Source organism: Anser cygnoides, chromosome 3 (assembly GCF_040182565.1).
Source record: "Anser cygnoides isolate HZ-2024a breed goose chromosome 3, Taihu_goose_T2T_genome, whole genome shotgun sequence".
Classification (NCBI taxonomy): domain Eukaryota; kingdom Metazoa; phylum Chordata; class Aves; order Anseriformes; family Anatidae; genus Anser; species Anser cygnoides.
Window position 1 is genome coordinate 35,312,461 of NC_089875.1, and position 20,171 is coordinate 35,332,631.

Sequence of the window (20,171 nt, forward strand, 5' to 3'; positions counted from 1 at the left end):
GTCACCTGAAATGAGTCTGGAAGTTTGCTTTGCTTTTGTTGTTCTTTTTAGCTGTTTTGGTTTGTTCTTTGAGGCAGAGGAGAAGGCTCTTCCTTAGAGCACTGTATCTAGAGACTGACATTTGGACCACTCACGCTCTTCGGGTACCAGTGTTCAACTCGAAACTGGAAGCACACAAATACTTGAAGCCCTAAGAGGGAATAAAGAGCCTGACAGACACGCATGACAGCTTCCTGCTAGTCCTGACTGACCACTGCCAACAAACACACAGAAACACGTAATATCCAGTAATCACAGGAATTGTCCTTGCATTTCCCAGTGGGTCTCTCTGAAGAGCATCGTGTGCCAGCCATCATGTAAGAGCTTTGGCAGAACAGAAAGAACAACCTCACAGCCAGGTAAGACAAAGATTAATGTTACAGGATCACCCGATTTTCCCCTTAGCAGTGGTGCTCTTATTCTCTCTCGTACTCCAAGCTGCTCCAAGCAATGACCTGGTGCTCTTGAATACACCTGCAACATCCACACAGGGAACGGACTGAAACAGCGAAAGATGATCACATGTTCAGTAGGAAGATCTGATGAAGATTCAGAGTCATATCCCACAAAAGTATGGGAGAGGAGCAAAAAGCATGAATATTGCTCACTCTATTCCTACAGCTTGGGCACAGAAGAACAATCTCTGGTTCATCGGATATATCAGACCAATGATGTTAACTCCAGAAACTGACGCACAACGGCCAGAGGCTACAGCTGGATCTTCGGAAGCATGGGGAAGACACGATCTATAACTGAGCTGCCTGCTGGCTCTCAGTCTTTTGCCTTGTTCTTTAACACACCGAAGAGAGCAATCAGCATTTACATCCTAATGAAGGCAGGCTCCGCTGCTCTACCAGACTGAGTACTCCGCAGGTCCAATCTTTTCACTCAGAAGGAGCTCAAAGCTTACTATATTAATATAGGTGCAGTTAACTGCAACTGCAGATGAAAGCAACACCAGGGTTTGGTGGTATTTTATTTTATTTCCTTCTTCCCTTCCCCATAATAGGGGATCCTTTTCCTTCCTCCACTTTCTAGATGGAGAAGCTGCTATGGTTATATTATATATATATATTTTTTTTTTTCTTAGGTAATGAGCAACAGCATTTCTGTCCACCATAAAACTTTTGGCAGGGCGAAAGCCCTGCAGCCCCAGTTACCAAGGAGGGCAGCAGTCTCCCAGGAGCAGTGGCTTTAATTCCTAGGGACTCTATTTTTAGTTGCAGCACCAGAAGTCCCTGTAGCAACAATATCCTTTGACCTGTCATTTATGTCAGTGGAGGGAACGGGGACAGAGCCGGTCTACGGGTCTGAGTGTTCAACTACTGCTACCCTACATTAAAGGAGTTTGTGCTGTACAGAGCACGCAGACATCTGAGAACAGTTGAATTCCTCTTTCATTCTCTTCCCAGAGGAGGGCTGAAGAGGGAGAGAACAGGAACGAACGCAGTCAATAACAGCCTCGGGGACTGACTGCTGAGATGCACCTGACTTCTGACAGTCACGCCGGTCTGAACCTGTAAGGATGTTCGCTTCAAGTTTCTTCAAGCTAAACCAAGGTTATCAATTTTTGCCATTAACATTATCATCAGTCACACTGAAGCAGAAAAAATTGGGGTAGATTGCAAGCAATTCTGTTGTTTGGTGTGAGGAGGAGTAGGATCCTCCTCTTGCAGTCGCTCTGACTGTCACAGGGAAGACTGACAGTAAGGGAGGTATACATGGGGAATGTGCGTAACAGAAGCAGAGCAGGAAGTTATTTTTAAATAGCTACTATTCAGAGAAGAATTACCATTAGCGTTTTGAATACTAAATCAAATCCCTTGCAAGACTTTTATCATAGAAAAATGAAAAAATAAAAGCTCCGACTGATGTAAAGTTCACTCCTTCTTCTGTCCCTGAAAATTAAACACTTCCTACACAGACAACCAATTACAAATTAAGCCCCCGATTTACGCCCTCTTCCTCCAGAGCTCAGAAGCAATTCTCAAATTCTGACAATAGTTTGAAAAAAAAGAAAGAAATTAAGTTATTAATAATAATAAATGCGCTTTAGGAGAGAGCAAGATAGAAAAAAAAAACAAAGAGAATTTTAAAAGCTGAGTGATTTGAATTCCGAAGAAAGCGGGAAACACCACATGAGAGTCTGATTTTCAATACAACCAAGCTACAAAAGCAATTGACAGCTGCTTAATAATTCCACAAAAGTTATTTTTTCTCCAACCTTTTAAAAATACATCTACTCTAAATAGTGAAAAGAAATCACGGATTTTTTGTTCTGTTCTTTTCAGGCTGGCATAATAGTTGCTGGTTCTTAAAGTAAAAGGCCACGCAGTACCTGGACTCTGTCATCCCTGCACCATTCCCGACATTTCTGTGCCACGTGCAGGTGACAACCATCAATCCTTCACTAACATCACTCAGCAAAGCCGGATCCTCTTAGTTACACTCAACTATACAACTCGAAGAAGAAACTAAACGTGTAAACACACAAGCAGTAAGCAGCAAATCTTTCTGTTCCAAGGACTGGTCTCACAACATACTGGAAGAAAAACCCACAATATTTTGACAAATACCACAGCTTAAGAACCATTAATGAACTGGGGGAAAAAAGCTCTGTCAATCACACATGGATCTTTTTCTACGGACCTAGACTGTAAATAGCGTACAAACATCAATGGGCGACCAAGAACACCGCTTCACAGTTACCGAGTTGCTATGATCTAGCCTCCACAGAGCCTGTCCCCAACCCTGCCTGCTTACCGTAACACCCGAGGGAGTACTACTAGCACCACAGACAATCGAGACATGCGGCAGCCTGAGGAGTGACGCAAAGGTAGATTTAAAATGTACGGTCACATCGCTTTTGGATGGATTCTGCTCTTAAAAAAATTCTGTGCCGCGAGAGATCAGGGGATCAGGGATAGGCTGAGAAGGAAGGCACCTCTGGAGCTCATCCGGCCCAGCCCCCTGCCGAGCGGGATCACCTGTAGCACCCTGCACAGGACGACGGCACCGGGCAGGTTGGGAGTACCTCCAGCGGAGACCCCGCAGCTGTGGAAGCTGCGTTCCCGCACCAGCCCCCGGCTGGACAAACAAACCCACGCCCGGCAGCACCGCGGGGCCTTCACGCTGCCGAGGCGGGCACCCGAGGAACGGCCGCGGCGGCGCCCCACGCCTCGCCTCGCCCCGCACACGGCCCGGCCCCCGCGCCCCGCTCACCGTTGAGCGCCGACGCCTGCAGCGTGGCCCCGGAGGTGCCGTCGATGACTTTGATGGCGCCGCGCGCCGTGACGGCCAGGATGGCGTTGAGGGCCGGGTGGTAGCACAGGCTGCGCAGCCCCTCGGCGTCGCAGCGCAGGCAGCCGTCCCGCAGCAGCAGCCACTCGCATGGGCCCGGCCCGGACGACGACGACGACGACGACGCCGGGGCCGGCCCGGAGCCGGAGCCGTGGCCGGGACCGGGGCCGGGCCCGGCGGGGGGAGCCGGTGCCGAGGAGCAGGAGGCCGCCGCCATGCCGCGGGCCGCCGCCGCCGCCGCCGCCCTGAGGAGAGGAGGCCCGGGGGCGCCGCTCGCTGCCAGGCCCGGCCGCCGCCGCCGCCAGTCACCAGCCGGGGCCGGGGAGACGGGGAGAGGGAGAGCGCCAGCGTGCGCGGGAAGTGACGCAACCGCGCCGGATGCGGAACCGACCGCCGGGCTCCGAGCGGGGGAGGGGGGGGAGGAGGGGGAGAGCGGCCGCTAGCTGCGGGGAGGGGGAGGGGAGGGGGGCACGGGGCTGCCGCGCATGCGCAGGGGGAAGGGAAGGGAAGGGAAGGGAAGGGAAGGGAAGGGAAGGGAAGGGAAGGGAAGGGAAGGGAAGGGAAGGGAAGGGAAGGGAAGGGAAGGGAAGGGAAGGGAAGGGAAGGGAAGGGAAGGGAAGGGAAGGGAAGGGAAGGGAAGGGAAGGGAAGGGAAGGGAAGGGAAGGGAAGGGAAGGGAAGGGAAGGGAAGGGAAGGGAAGGGAAGGGAAGGGAAGGGAAGGGAAGGGAAGGGCTCAGCCAGCAAACTGTAATGCTGACCCCAAGCACCACGGAGTTCCAACACTAATGGGGTCCCCTACAAATCGGGGGTTTTATTAGAAGGACCCCAATTAGCAGAGGTTTCAATAGGATGAGAATACATTCAGAAAGTGTCTGTTTATAGAAACGGTAAGAAAACACGACAAAAACACACAGCTGTCTGTGCTGGTTAAGCTACTCGAAAACTGTTCTGAGAGCAAAGTAGCTTTGAAGCTGCCTCACTGCTTCAAGTGAAGCCTTAAAAGACCACTCACACTAAGACAAACTTAAAAGCACACCTCCTCCAGCTGCATGCTGTCTCTAAGCCCAAACAGTTGCTTTCATGTAGGTTCCAGGTAGGTGCAAGTTTTTGGATAATACAAGCTGTGGGATACATAGTAAAGGGAGAAAGGTTTGTGCATTTTTCTTTCTACTATATGCAAAAGCTTGTCCAAAGCTTCTGTGTGTCCAAATCTCTCCTACAGATAGGATTCTCTACCTTGAAACAAGGTGTTCCATCTTGGAAAGGGAATGTTCTGCTAGAGGGACATAAAGTTTCCATGCATAACAAATCATATCTTTATTATCCCAAGAATTTATTTATAGTCCTAAACCTTGAGATCGATGACAAGTATAGGAATAGAGATGTCTTAATTCAGTGAACATACATTCTGTAAACAAGTTGAATTCAACTTTTTTTTTTATAAAAAGCATCTTATATTTACACATACCTTATCTAAAAATAACTTTATTGAATGCAAAGTTAATACAAACTATGAGAACCATTTGAGAGCTGTTTGTACATATTTCTTTGCACAGCGTATGCAAAAGGTGACCCTAGAGATACTGAGATTAAAAGGTGCAAATCTGCAATTGTGTACAAAATATGTACTATGTTAAGTGCATATCGACATTGCATATTACACATGCCACATCTGTCAGAAGGAACAGTTAAGTTGCAGCTATAAATTTCACAGAACATTAGCAAAGAGAAAATGAAAGTATTTCAAGATTAAGTAGAGCATTCTTCCATCCTTTGAATCACTTCAGATGCACACATCCATTATGAACATCACATGAACAACTATGCAAAGAGGAGCTCATCTTAAAGCTTTCTGGCAGCCTAGTAACCCAAACACATCCTTGTCAGTGATGTTAAGCATGAATTGTGTCTGTGTAGCTGGAGTCTTTTAGTTGGATATTCCTGTTAAAAAAAAAGAAAGCATAGCCATGACAGAGATGACCAGATTCCTACACAGGACTCCAAAGTGAATGTGCATTCCCAGGTAAACTTTTTTTTTTTAAAGCGTGATATGAATACCCTCAGAACACTTCTAGACAAGCACCAGGCTGCCAGCTTAGCTTAATTAGTTTAGTATGACTGTATGGCAATTCCACCAAAACTTCCACAGAAGTCAAAAAATCAGGTGAAGAGTTGGTCACTCAACCAGTTTTCTCCGTTAACGTATTATATGCTAGATTGTTATTTTACAGTTTGTGTCCAGGATCAAGTTTAAGTAGTTCTGTTTAAAACCAATGCAAGCGTCAGCCAGGAAAGCAGCTGGGGTAAGGTAAAGGCTTGTGGTAGCGTTGGAATTTCAGTATGCGTTTTGCAATTGGCGAGTGGTAAAAGTTAGCAAAACTTGCCATTGTAGTATCTAAAAAGCTGAGAAACTACAGTTATGATAAGGAAATACATCCATCAGGGATCAAAGACAGCCCTTACTATTACCTTGTCATGGTTGATTTTTATTTCCAGCATTGAGAGGGGAAAAAAGACACAGGGAATGCTTTCCACCTACCCCCGCTCAAGACACAAGATGACAAAAAAAGATACTTATGATCTATTTGGTAATACTAAATACTGAAGATTGCAAATGACTAAGTACCATGCAAAGTGAATTTCAGTGGAGTTTCCTTGCGAAGAAACATTACCATAAGGACCATTACATAAGCAATCAACACAGTACACAGGAAATATTTAACATGTCATCATATTACACAATCCTTGGATAGTCAAAATTAGCAAGACTTATAATTGTTACTGAGGCTGTAGTTCTAACTTACTTATGGGGGAAGAATCTGACCTTACAGCTCTTATTTCTTTTTGCAAGGGGTTAACAGCTGTTGAAAAAAAAAAAAAAAAGGATGCAGGTTATACACCATGCTACCCAAAACAAAATAGAGCAAGATGTTGTAAAACAGTTAGGGAAGCATTCTTTTTATTTTGTCATAAAATAACATTGTTTAGAGGTCAAATGTGAGAGATCGTCTTTTTTTTTTTCTTCCGACATTAAGCCAGCCACAACTGAGAAAGGTGTTCACCTGTCTTTCTGTAAATTTAAACTTAAGTAAATTAAATTCTCTAAATAAGCAATTTAATTACGTCACGCAGTAAATGTCTTGCTCCTTTGGTCAGAGATAGTGAATGAAGACTTCAAATACTTGTAATTTTTAAACTTTAAAAACCCAATATACATCCTTAACCAAGGAGTACTTATGTTACACACAAGCCATAGATACAAAATACACAGTATATACATGTTCTGAAACAAATTGGAATTTATAAAAACTCAACAGCCAAATCAAAGTAATTGAGGCACTAAATTAAAAGTAGTATCTTCATGTCTTGATTATACAGGCTCTTCTGTGAACAAATCAGGACTGTTCCATAAATATATATATTATCTACAGAATTTGCTGTGCCAAAAAAGCCAGCTGTGTTTAAGCTCAAAAGAAAAATTGCACTTGGAGATTGTTACAGTTAACTTCTCTTTCTTCTCCTCAAATATAGTAATCTGGTCCTAGTGCTTTTGGCACAGGTACGGAGTTGTATTTTTGCTACACTTTCTTATAAAACAGAAGATTCTTTTATTTTGTTCATTAAAATCTGAAGAGTCTTAAACAAACCTAGAACTTTAATACAAATCTATATAGCTACAATTACTTCATTAAATAATATACACAAATATGCTCTTCAATCTTAAAACATCTTGACAACTGGATACAAAACAGTCACTTGTATTATCTCCAGCCTCCTTAATCTTACGCATTCAGTCTGCAAGTGACTAAAACATGGGTTTTGGCCACATCTTTCACTAGATCACACCCCAGTGTACAAGGACAGGAAATAAATGTATAATAAAAAGATTGGATAAATTAGAAGGGGTTTCTTGGTCTTGAATTCTTCACCGACTAGTAAGGATGCAGCACTGTATGCAGCCCAGAATACTCCGAACAACTGAAAAAGAAAATGAACAGTCTTAGCTAACACCATGAGAAAATCACTCTAAATACCACGATAAAGAAAAAAAAGCAGGTCTTTTCAATATAATTAGAATGAAACATACAAGTTTAGGTGGGGAAAAAAAAGCTTCACAAAAATCCTTCTGTCCCCACACAGAGGAGAATATACTATGTATATCCATTCAAGTCTAAGGAAGTATTTAAGAGAGGCATGTTATTTTACTTTGACTTCTTTTTTTTAACTGAGGCAAGCAGCTAAGGATCTATGGTAAGCTTTTTGTAATGGAAGATGATACCATAATGCAAGCTGTAAGCTTCTCCAACTCAAAACCCGCTATTTTTATTTTTTTAAGAAAAGAGACAAGCAGTATATTTGACTTTCTCCTGTGATACATACCAGAGGGTTAAATTACCTTTTTTTTTTTTACTTCTGGTTTTACTTTAATTATAGTGCTCCCACCTCAAGGTAACAAACTCACCTTTCCATTCATTTCAGATACAATGAGAAGTCAGATACATTGAGAAGTCTCCCAAAAATATAATCCATAGCAAAAACTTCATTGCTTCTTCAGTTAATAACTAACTAGTTTAAAGGACTAGTAGAAAGTATCATTACATGTAAATACTATGTTACATGAAGTTAGTACACATACTTTTTTAAAAAAAAGTCTTTAGGTCAGTGAACTTGACTCAAGCCTCGAGCTAATGAGGTTACAGCAAAAAGTAATTAGACATCTATTATCCTCAGGCAGCAACTTGAAAATTAATGGAAAAGGAAAAAATACTTAAAACCGAATGAGAACAAAGCCGTGAATCTCCTGCATACAGCAAGACCGAAGTTCTGTTCAGGAGGAGGCAGACAATAGGATCTCAGCAAAAAAAAATTCTTCCATGCTTCTGTCAGAGTAGCTCAAGTTGGTTGAGGGATTATGCGACTGGTTCAACTGTCATTGCTGAAGACAACACAAAACCTGCACACTGCCTAAACTGGGACAGTGGAGATGGATCACGACCAAATTCTCTAAGATACTTTAGGAAAATTGCAGCAATGAAACCAATCAAGGTGCATTACTCAGCTAGTTTACTTTGCTGGCTGCAATTGGAAAAAAAAGTGACTGGAACTGAAATCTCACTTGCAGTTCCCCAACTTTAAGACTGGGGAGTATTTCCCCAAGCACAGAGCTCCTACGCCACAGGAAGCAGTACGTGTCACAGCACAGGCAGTTTTGACTATATGCAGCTTGTCCTGCCTTTTCCCACTAATGATCCAAAGGTAAGAACCTTTCACAGATTTGCCCTGAAGTTAATGTAAGACTGCTAACAGTAATCAGGTAACAGAGGTTTCATGTAACTTAAAAATAAATACAAGTTAATATTAGTTAACTGCCAGGTTAATAATTTGCTTTCTGAATGTATCACTTAATAGTAATTGCAAGTTAACAAATCACAAACACAGCTATTATTCTTGTTTATCATAGAGTTTAGCTGTATTTCAATTATATTGTAAACCAGCAAGCCAACAGGACAGAAATTAATCAAATCAGCATAACAAGAACTCAGAAAGCGTACAGCTTAGCCAGTAAGTGTTCTCAGTCAACCTTCCAGAAGTTTAGCAATAACTTCACAGGCTACCTAGAAGGTTGTATGAAGTGTTCAAGAACATTATGCACTTCCAGGATCTATTGGGGAACACTGCTAGTTTCACTGAAGGTGTCCGACAGCAGGTGGTATCAGGCAACCTACTGCTTTGTGGCCCATGTCCCACATCTGTAGAGTCAGAGGAAATGTTCACCTTCTCTGCAAAGGATATTGAGAGATTTGTACTGCTACCGTTATGGGAAGGCCTCAGAACAATGGCTAACATCATACTCATGCTGCAGTGACTAAAAATAAACCAGATAACGAGGGAAAGGATTGAACAGCTTACTTTCAGATTCTTCATTTTGATGTTTAATTACACATCTGCATCTAAAGCAATAGCCGTAGTTACTTTTTAATGCAACTAATATAACTCAGCAGAATACTTAAATAGAAGCTAACCTGATAACAAGTATTTCTGTATCCCCCTGGGGACTGTATATTCTCCAAGTACTCAAAAGAAACATTGAAAACAGAATTTGCTTAGCAGTCATATCCACTGTGTTAACCAAAAGAATCAGAGTTCAAGTTGTACTTATATTTTGACACGTTGCATTGTCCTGTAGGGATTAATACTTCAAGTGTTAGGAAAGTTACTTAGAGTAACTGTAAACAAATTCTCAATAGATGTTACCAAACTTACTTTTATTAGGGTAGAAACCACTTCAAATGATCCAACCACCAAAAGTACGGGTGCTATGACAATGAGGGGAAGTAGAGAATATCCTATCACACCAAGAACTTGGCCATAAGCAACCTGAAATTTTCAAGCACATAAAAAACAGACTTTGTAGTACAAAATCTTTGTCACCAAGCAATTTCATCATGTTATAAAAGTATGAGTAACTATAATAATGTGTTGTGTATTCATGAAATTTCTGGTAAAGAAAATTTGCTAGCATGAAAATTCTTTTTCTATACTATTCCCTATAATTCTGTAGTTAATCATTCAATTCCTTAGAAAAATGTCTTTATTTAAAAAAAACAAAAATTAATGACATTTTTAACACTTGCATAGGAAACATTTACACAAAAAAACATGAGGGATGGGTAGAGTTACATATTTTCATGTCCCACCTTAAGTGGTTCACAACTGCCACTCCATGGAGTGTGCAAATGAAACCTAGGAGCACAGAACTAGAACAGACCTCTCAGTCATCAATCGTAGACCTGGCTGTCACAGGCAGCAAAGAAATGACCTCCTGCATTAAGATATTAATATATCAATTTCAAAAGTACTTACGTGCTTTCACCATTAGCAGAAGACCTAGAACCCGGTCTCTTTAAGATACAGAAATCTTCTGATTTCCAGCTTAAATGTATCGTGACTGATTATCTTAAACAGACTAGTTCAAAGTACTTCCATAGATGCTTTTAGTTTCGTTATTAAATGGATATTAAAGTGTCTGATTTTCCCCTACTACAGTTGGAAATATCCCTTGGCCCAGCTGGGCTTCTTCAGTTTAACTTTGCTTGAAAGACAGTTACTTGTTTTGCCTATCTCTTGCAACAGCTGATCCTTCACAGTGAACTCTGCAGCTCTGTACTGATCCCTCTCCCCCTTCTCACCGGTTTATACATTCTGATCATTTCACATTTTGAGCCACAAAATGTACTGACTTAAGGGTATCTGAATTATGCTGGCAAAGGTACCTTGCAATCACATTTATAAAAGTACTCCTCTTATAAGAGGATCCAATCAGTTTTAAGCTGCAGAGCCATTTTAAGAAGTTTCTATCCTCCTGACTCTTCCACTGCAGCAGTTTGCGGGCCTAGCCTTAAGTCATTTTCTGTTGTTCACACCTGAATCACTCAGTGACTCAGTTTATAAACACCGCTCACTCACACAGCCATGCCAGCCCTGCTGATGCAAGCGGCTGGAGGCAGGGATGTAGGCCAGAACCTCAATTGGCTTCACAGCTGAAAAACACGCACTGACTTTCATCCTTTAATGGGTCTGAACTGCATAAGGCCGAGGATGAAAACAAACACTGGTGGGTGCTCTGTACAAGGCTGCTATACAACTGCTGTCAGCCCAATTAAAAAAGTGAAATAAAGGGCAATGCGAGGAAGGAGAAAGGGCCCCATTTAGCTCAGCGACCAAAAAATTGAAAGCATTTGTCCTCAAGAGAGGACTTTAGCTCTGGATCACAGGCACCTGTACCAATCTCCAGGATTTGCAGCATGAATTTCTAGATTTTTTACCACATCCAGCATTCCATGCACTGCACAGGAGTAGCTGACCACCTCTGCATTTTAGATTCTACTTCTGGAGGCCAGGAACCTGAAAGGTACACATTAAGGTTCTCAACCGCATCCATTCTTAGCTGGCTACAACGTCCAAAGCCAAGCACCAAGAAAACAAAAAAACTACTGAAAAATGTAGTCAAGAGACTTTAATTACCTCCTTCTACCTCCTTTTCACATACAGGTACTTACCTCTCCTCCAAGAACCCTGGCCAGTAAAAATATTGTCAAGGATCCAAATATCCAAATAGTTATAATCCAAGAAACAACCTTAAAAGAGAAAGAACAATTCATTTCTAATATTTTTCACTGTGAGAAAGGATAACTCATATTAATCATTTTCACTGCGCTCAAGAATTTCATCATACAAAAATGAATTCTGAATTGCAGCAAGAACAGTTTTACTCAGTATTACAGCAAAGCTTGAGAATAAAATTCAGAACTTACATTTACAAAATCACAGTAATGGCAAATTCATGCAAATGGAAAGCTCAAACAGTATTTCCTATGTATTATAATATTGCATCAGAGTAGGAAGAAATTAGTTAAATGTAAAGCTAAGATCACCCTAGATAAACATCTTCACATCCTCATATTCCAAAAAGTTGGCTGTTTTTAAAAGTCATAGCCAACCAATGCAAGGGGTAAGGATTCTCCTTCTTTCATCCACAAAACACAATTTTATTCCTTACTCAATCTGAGAACACTCAGAAGAAATAAGCCTTTAATTCTTGGTAGAACTTTACGATGAGATAGAAGAAGCAGACCCGAAGTCCTGGGAAGGAGTCTGTAATTATTTTTCGTGCTTCTTTCATTGCTCTCTTCTTTAACGGAGTAAGCTGGAGAATGGTTTTAAGATTCTTTAACAGAACCTTCAAAGTAACGTAGCTGTTCTTGCAGGTGAGCTACTAGGAGGATTAGAAGTGAAGCTCTCTCTTTTGAAATACGTTTTTAGAAGGAAACATCAATCTCAGTCCACTCTTTGTATTTCCAACTGTTGCACTTAAAAATAAATTCACCCCCTATTCAATTCTTCTGTCAATCTGGAACTTTTAAATAAGTGGAAAAAATTGAATTGAGTACTAACCTTATTTAGAACAGATAAAAATCATAGCACTTCAAAAAATAGGTAAATAACATTATGCTATTTGTGAAAATAGCACATGGCCTCCTTTTACATCCTGCTTTCCTCCACTGTCTAAAAGAAGAGAACCAGATTAAAGTCTTAGAGCAGGATCACTCATCCCTCCAGCTTACAGGCCACCATTCAGCTCGTCTGGCCTCGCTGCTGTCATTCATCCTGTTGCTAGCTGCCAGCTTTCCCTCCTACCACAAGTACAGCACTCTAACATCCACATGGTAAAAATCACTGTTCCTAACAAACATTAGGCCAATTGTTCACGTACAGAAGATACACAAACTACAGCAGAGAATTGATATGTCACGGGATCGAGGAATGGTCCTTGCTTTGTCTGACAGACAGCTACGTGGCCCACCCAGAAGACCTGAATACTACAGGGTTTAGTCTACTCATTTCACATCTCACAGAAACAAGATACTGACAGCAAACTCTCAGTCAGCATTTGGTACACCAAATGGAAGCCAGAGGCCACAACGGGAATGATTTTGTCTCACCTTTCACAGAAGTCCTAGCATAACCACACACAGTTACTTTACATATATGGCTTACTGCTATTCTACATTCTCTTTAGAACAACTAAGTACACAAATAGTCCAAGATTACCAAAGATGCAATTAACTACTGGAAAAGCCCACCTAGGCTCTCATTCAAATTGAAACTACAAACAATAACACCTCTCTATTTCCAAGTTGAATGTAAAGAAAAAAGTTAACTGTGCCTATGGAAGGCAATTAAATCTGCACAGTGCCTTTGAAAAGCTATTCGCTGTAGAGTTCAAATGGAATTATGGACAAATTCTATTGACCAGGGGAAAGTTACTGTAACTGAGCATGGAGGACAGAAGAGTAATGTGTACTAATGAAGATCAAATATACTAGAGAACAGCTGTAATTAGCACAAGTTAAACAGTTGTAATACAGTACAAGTTAAACAAGTAGCCTTATTTGTCAGGAAGCTAAAATTCATGGCATCCACATGGATGTTCTGGGGTAACATTTCTAGCAATAAAAAGCAAGTTAACAGAAGGTCAGAATTAGAATGGAGATATTCACTAACATGACTATAAACTTACCAGCATCAATCTGTTTCCTCTATAAACCACATCTTTACTTCGTTTTCTTATATAAAAACCTGACATTTTAACCATGATTAACTTATCTGTGGGTTATTTAATACATTTCTTGTTGCTATCTTTTTACATCTTAAGAAACAGTATTTAGAATGCCCCACAGCAGTATGTGAAGAAAACACTTTCTACCTTCTTAAGAATGAGAACTGCCTAGCAATTGTGTCCCCACATTTCATTTCGATTTCTTTTTACACAGGAGGCTTATACCTACCTTAAATTGTCCATATAAGGAAATCATTGAGAAGAAGAGGACAACTGCCAGAGGACCCCAGAAATCTGGATTGTCTCTCACTACCTGCCTATTAAACCCAAGAGATGGCATAGGCATCAACACGCATCGAATTTTGTAGTAAATATCCTTCAGGTCAATGTCAAGTTCCTCCCTGAAATTGGAAAGCAAGGGAGCATTACTATACATCACAGGAATGAATTAGGGCATAAAAAGTAAGGTCAAGGGCAAACAGGTTTGTAAAGCGAACCTGTCACCATAAGGCTTTCTGTAGCTGTGACCAGCAAAGGAACAGTTCATCCAGAATGAAGCAGTGCCCTACCTTCATCACACATTCAATAGCCAGTATGACACAGACATATTTCGTTATACAAAAATCAATTACATGACTGAGAGTTGCAAACATCCACAACACATCTGAGCAGTCCACATTAGGACAGCAGATCTATTTTCTGGCATGCCACACACGTGACATTCATACCATCGTAAACCAAAGTCAAAGACATGCACGCGCAGAAGTGGGACATCTGTGTGCTCCTGTGTTAAACACTTTGCCAGGAGCACACTTATTATGGAAATGTCTTGTTTCCAATTCTACAAGAAATAAAACATTCCCAGTCACCACTCCTAAACCATTCAAAGCACATCAGTTTTTTGTTGTTGTTAAGTGGGATTTCACATGCTTCAGCAACAATAGTTTTCAACAGACCAGTTTACACCAATTGGTTAATCCCTGGCTTGTTTCCAGTACGAGTAAAAATAAATGAAAGCCAATTAAACTAGCAATAAATTCTAGCAAGAGATCTTGTTCCTCTCTAATTGCCTTTTCCAGTCCCTGGCTACAAACCATCTCTAAGCAACTACAGATCAACCAGAAGAGTCTTCTGTAAGGGAGGCTCTTAGCTGGTAAGTTGTCATAATTCTCCTAACTCAAGTGGAAGGAAGCAGACTTCCCAAGCAATGGGCAATTCCTTATCATTGCTTTAGTTTATCTGCGGAACCTTGGGACAGAACTGTACCTTGGTGTTTCCCCTACACGGTTATGAATGAAGCTCTGAAGAGTTGCAAGAGACTTCAGGCAGTTATCTGCTCTACATTTAGTAACAACCCTAAAAGAGTAGGGAAAAATGTATATCATATTCTAAATCTGTTCATGAAAATTTTGTACTGGACTTTAATTTACATCTCTTTCCTTAGAAGAGCTGAAGTGAGAAATAAAAGCAAGAAGACAAGATTCACTGCAATTTCTCTTTCCGAAGTGAAACACTGCTGGTTGATTCTCTCCAGGTAGTTTCAGGATCGCCATTACCAGCCTATGTCAGGGTTGTTGTTACTAACCTGTAACTAAATACTAAAAATTGTTCTTTAGCCCATTCCTTCGATTCAGGGTTGCATTAAAAGCATCTATTTTTCCTGCATTTACCTAAACAGTATATAGTATTTTTATATTCCACTCTGAAGGTTGTGTAACTGAAATACTTTCTTCCTAGAATTAATTTCTTGTCATTGCCTAAGGCTTCTCATAGTTCCTTGTGTAATAAACTGCCTTCCCCCGAAGCTGTCAGTCACCTCACCAAAGATGAGATGGTAGCTGTAACAGGAGACAAGTGCGAAGAGCAAGGCTGCCCAAATAAGAAAGAAAAGCCCTTGCTATTATTGAACAAAATGCTCGTGTGGTACCACCACATCAGCGAACTTGTCTTAGCTGTCTGCTGTTCTTTAAATCCATAAAAGCATTCCGACTAGAAGGCTTCATTACAGCCCGCTTCTAGGAATTATAACAGCATAAAAACTGCTGCATAAATCAGATGAAGGTTCTCTGTTAGCCAGATTATATTCCTTCTGTTTGCTACAAAATTATCAATGCCCTGGTATGTTCTTCTCACTTCCAACAACAGGCAGCTAGAACACCTAGCTGCTTTTGAATCACAAACTTGTTTTTTGTGGTATACAACATGACACAACAGAGAGCATTCACATGTTGTCACCTCAGTACAGCAGTCTATTTCATAATTAAAAGTTACAGGTTTACAGAATAGACTCAGTCACGCAGGTGTTACTCCTGCACATTTTAAGTTCAAGTATTTTAAAAGCAGCAATTTCATTAAGCTCTCCAGGCATCTGTTCTCTCCTAGCACCCTCATTTGAACTCTTCAGAGTACTTTCCTTCCCCTCCGTTTTTAAAAGCATCATTTTCTTTTACACAGGAAAACATTGAGACACCAAGAATGAAACTGCTTAGGTGCAGAACACAGACTAAGAACCAGGCTGCCTGCCTCACAGAGCCATAACCTTAAGATACAAGCTGTCTTCCGACAATCATGTTTCTGTGAACAGAACAAGGGATGTAGACGTATGAAGTTTTAGGGACATTTCTGTCTTTCAACAATAATTCCTTTTAACACAGCTTTATAATATAAGATAGCATGAAAGAATATAAAGTTTATGCTGCTTTACTTCTTGCAGAATAGTCTTTTTTTTTAAACCATGACAAGATCAACAGATAAGAGCACAAAAGCCAAGAAAGTTCTGTACTTACACTGATTAATAAAATTTGGACTTCACTTCTCCCTTCCTCCCCTACAGTCAATAACAAGCCTTTCTTTTACAGTTGAAAAAACACCATAATGAAAAACATTTTTATTCCTGCACTGAAGAGACTCATTGCTGAAGTAATTCGTCAAACGGAATTCCAGAAGGCTGTGGGACTATTTGAGAACCTACGAGCTGTTTCTTTTACCTACACAGCTAAGAACGATAAATATCTAGAAATAATTATTACATACAGAAGCGGCTTGTTATCTTCTGGGTCATCATCTTCCACTTCCAGAAGCCAGCCGTACCCTCTCTGTCTCAGGAATGTAGTTGCAGTAGATTCTTTGATGAATTCTCCTCCAAGATTTAGCTTAACATCTGGAGTTGCTATGGACCCACTAAGATCTTAGAGAAAAAGGGAAAGAAAAGATAAATATCTTTATCTTGCTAAGAATCTGATTTCAAAAGCACTGGAAGATAAACAGATGTACGAAGCTAGATGTGCTGGTCATCACCATGAAATATTTAAAGTTATACATTAACGTAACTTGAAAGGGTACTTCTGGTTTTGTGAGGGGTAACAATGCTGGTTTAGATGACAAAATTCTAGCGTGGAGCACTTGTTTTGGTGACACAGCGTAACGGTATGGCAACACCTTTCAATCTGTGCTTTATCATTAAGCATTTAGAAGCATAAAAAGGAGTTAACTATGAAAGTCTCATCGTGCTGAGAGTTGTGGATTTACCATTTTTTCCTGACCACACTGTCTCAGAGCCCATTCCTGCACACTGGCATTGTTTCACTCAAATTCTCTCCTTACATCCAGCTTCTCACAGAAAGAGAATATTTCCAGGTATTTTGATTTGTTGCCTGCTTTTAGCACAGGTTAAAAAATTGTAGAAAAAAGAATACTATCAGAGATCCCCACGGTCCGTTCAATAAGGAGAGATACAAGAACGCTCTTTAATACGCTATGATCTTGCTCTATCACAGCACTACCCACCCCCCACTCCCCCCAATTTATACATGTTCTGTGTCAAAGTTTTATTTGCATTGTATTTGGTTATCTACAGATGAAGAACACAAAACAGTTAATGAAAACATATACTGAAGAAATATACTACTGAGGAAATAAAATAGGACGGAATGAAAAGAGTTTAAGTATTCCATTAAGAATTCATAACCTTCCTTTTTTTTTGGCTTAAAAACACAACACACAACAAACAAGCAAGCCAATTATTTGTACAAACCTTGTTACAAATAAACTGAGAAGCAAAGACTCCCTTCTCACCCAAAATGTTTTGCCTCACTGAAGAAAATCTTCTTTTGCCTTATCATTGTGTGTTTTTACACACAAACACACAAAATCCTATGTACAAATTTCCCCAAACACCTACCTACAGCAGTTACTTCTGAAATATTCCTGCAACATGCTCAGAGAACTCAGGCTGCATTTGTGGATTATGTTTGAGACATCATCTACCTAAATGCAGCATAACTTTATAAAATCTACATTCTAACAGTGACAGGATGTCCTACAGTGTTGAGCAAGCATGTCTGAAGCGTTTACTCCACACTCAGCACCACAATTAAATTAACAGAACTCTGTCCCAAATCAGCTTGCTAGGCCATGCCAGCTTAAATTTAAGCTTCCCCATTAGTGCTTCTCAGCCATTTCATAATCGTGACAGTTAATGGTCTGTTGCTTTGATTCCAGGAACACCATCTGCACGGGATCCTCATGAAGATCACAGTAATTTAAAGAAGGAATTTCTCTTCACTCCTTACACATCGGCACACACACATTGATCCCACCAGATGCAAACAAAGCCTTCTGCTGTTGCCTGGGAGAAGAAATGTATTCTTAATGCCTGAACGTCGAGGTAGGGAGAGCCTCACAAGTTTTCAATTATCAGTGGGACCCTTCTGTCATTCTAAAAAATACCTGTCTGTGCTACAGGGCAACTCTGCTTCGCAAGGAGGTGTTCTCGTGATTCTTTGTGCGCAGCTGTGGCTGCCAAAACACGCAGCCAGAACAGCCCAGTCAGCCTTCTCTTTCTGTCTTCTCAGTGATGACTGACAACCCATCGCAACACCGGAAAACTTCTACACAAGTCTTCTTTACCAAGGCTCCCATTAGCACTCAGTGATTAGTGAATACCTACAACCACCTTTTACATCGTGAAACCTATTAATGTGATCTTAAGTCTATGTTGCAAGATGACATCTCAGGTGGGACAAAGCAGTGCAAGAGGTTAAAAACAAACAAAAACCAGCCTGTTCTTTAACCCATACATGTCCACTTAATCTCTGCCACTCTTTCCCACAAACAGCTACCTCTTATGGAAATAATACAAAAAAAGTTTCATTCTTTGTATAGGTCAAGACCTGGGAAATAACAAGAAACTAAAATGCAATGTAGGGTATTTTTATTTCGAAATATCAAGCTGTTTAGTTTTCCTTACGTCTGTTCGTTAGGATAGGCCTATGTGGCACTTTCCAGAGAGGACTACACCGAACAGGCATGAGATTACACCTTACTTGTGCTCAAAAAAAGTACAAAGCTGAGTCCAATGCAACACGTCATACTGGGCAGGTGTTTTTAACACACTGGCTCTGACAGACTACTAACATGGGGCTCAGCAAATGCTTCTGGGGGAAAACCAAGGGGTCTCCCAAAATCCAGATCCTGGATCCCTTTTCAGGTCAAGGCAAAAAAGGGAAAAAAAGAAATCAAAGAAAAGCAACGTGGGTTGTACCTACTGATTAGTACACCTTGTCAGAGCAATTGCTAAGTTCACCAAAGCTCAGAGTTCAGCATTCTGTGGTAGTTTTTCTCTTCAATTCTTGTTTTCTAGTATAGGGCACCAGAGCCAGGATTTGCACAACTCCTAACCTCTCCTACAATTGTAACTAAACATACAAAGTCGACAGCTTGTTGTTTAAGCGGCCAGAGCCCAAAGGGTCACCCTCTGCCAAAAGAAGGCGGCACAGCACTGCCTGTTGCGCGTTTGTTTTTGCGGTGCTGAGACAGAAAGTCGCCACGGCATGCCAGCACGGCGCTGCTCGGTGGGAAAGGGCAGGCCGCGGGGCACACTTCACCCCCTGAAATACACACGGGGGAAGGGAAGGGGGAAGGGAAGGGAAGGGAAGGGAAGGGAAGGGAAGGGAAGGGAAGGGAAGGGAAGGGAAGGGAAGGGAAGGGAAGGGAAGGGAAGGGAAGGGAAGGGAAGGGAAGGGAAGGGAAGGGAAGGGAAGGGAAGGGAAGGGAAGGGAAGGGAAGGGAAGGGAAGGGAAGGGAAGGGAAGGGAAGGGAAGGGAAGGGAAGGGAAGGGAAGGGGGAAGGGAAGGGAAGGGAAGGGAAGGGAAGGGAAGGGAAGGGAAGGGAAGGGAAGGGAAGGGGGAAGGGAAGGGAAGGGAAGGGAAGGGAAGGGAAGGGAAGGGAAGGGAAGGGAAGGGAAGGGAAGGGAAGGGAAGGGAAGGGAAGGGAAGGGAAGGGAAGGGAAGGGAAGGGAAGGGAAGGGAAGGGAAGGGAAGGGAAGGGAAGGGAAGGGAAGGGAAGGGAAGGGAAGGGAAGGGAAGGGAAGGGAAGGGAAGGGAAGGGAAGGGAAGGGAAGGGAAGGGAAGGGAAGGGAAGGGAAGGGAAGGGAAGGGAAGGGAAGGGAAGGGCCCCGCGCTCACCTTCGGCATCGGCGGAGGAGACGAACGTGAAGTCCCCGTTGCTGGGCGCGTAGAGCGGCGGCTGTGGCCCCGGGGGCTGCATCTCCCCGCCCTCCGCGGGGGCTGCGGGCCGGTGCGGGCGGCGGGGCCTGGCCTGGGGCCTGCCCGGGGGCTGCCGCGGCGCTGAGCGGCGCCCGACGGCCACGGCGCAGCCGCCTCACGGGCCGACACCCAGCAGCCCCGCGCCGCGATTGGCCGCCAGCGGGCCC

The 20,171-nt window shown here is 42.1% G+C and overlaps 2 protein-coding genes across 9 annotated transcripts in view; both read right to left on the bottom strand.

Moving 5' to 3' along the window:
• BIRC6 (baculoviral IAP repeat containing 6) overlaps positions 1-3,681 on the bottom strand; it is a 177,263-nt gene extending 173,582 nt beyond the window's left edge. For 7 of the 8 annotated variants that reach the window (XM_066993895.1, XM_048047739.2, XM_066993892.1 and 4 more), the window contains exon 1: positions 3,262-3,680. In XM_066993895.1, coding sequence (XP_066849996.1) covers positions 3,262-3,556 — 295 coding nt within the window. In that variant the 5' untranslated portion in view covers positions 3,557-3,680. Of the gene's footprint in view, positions 1-3,261 lie in introns of all 8 variants that reach the window. The other variant, XM_066993893.1, reaches the window with a different exon arrangement.
• Positions 3,682-4,808: 1,127 nt separating this feature from the next.
• YIPF4 (Yip1 domain family member 4) lies at positions 4,809-20,133 on the bottom strand. The gene is made up of 6 exons (XM_048047728.2): positions 19,924-20,133; positions 16,493-16,646; positions 13,689-13,860; positions 11,400-11,477; positions 9,604-9,717; positions 4,809-7,317 (listed from the first exon to the last, which is right to left on the bottom strand). The coding sequence occupies exons 1-6, from the start codon at positions 20,003-20,005 to the stop codon at positions 7,180-7,182; spliced, it is 738 nt and encodes a 245-aa protein (XP_047903685.1). The 5' UTR covers positions 20,006-20,133; the 3' UTR covers positions 4,809-7,179.
• Positions 20,134-20,171: the final 38 nt, after the last annotated feature.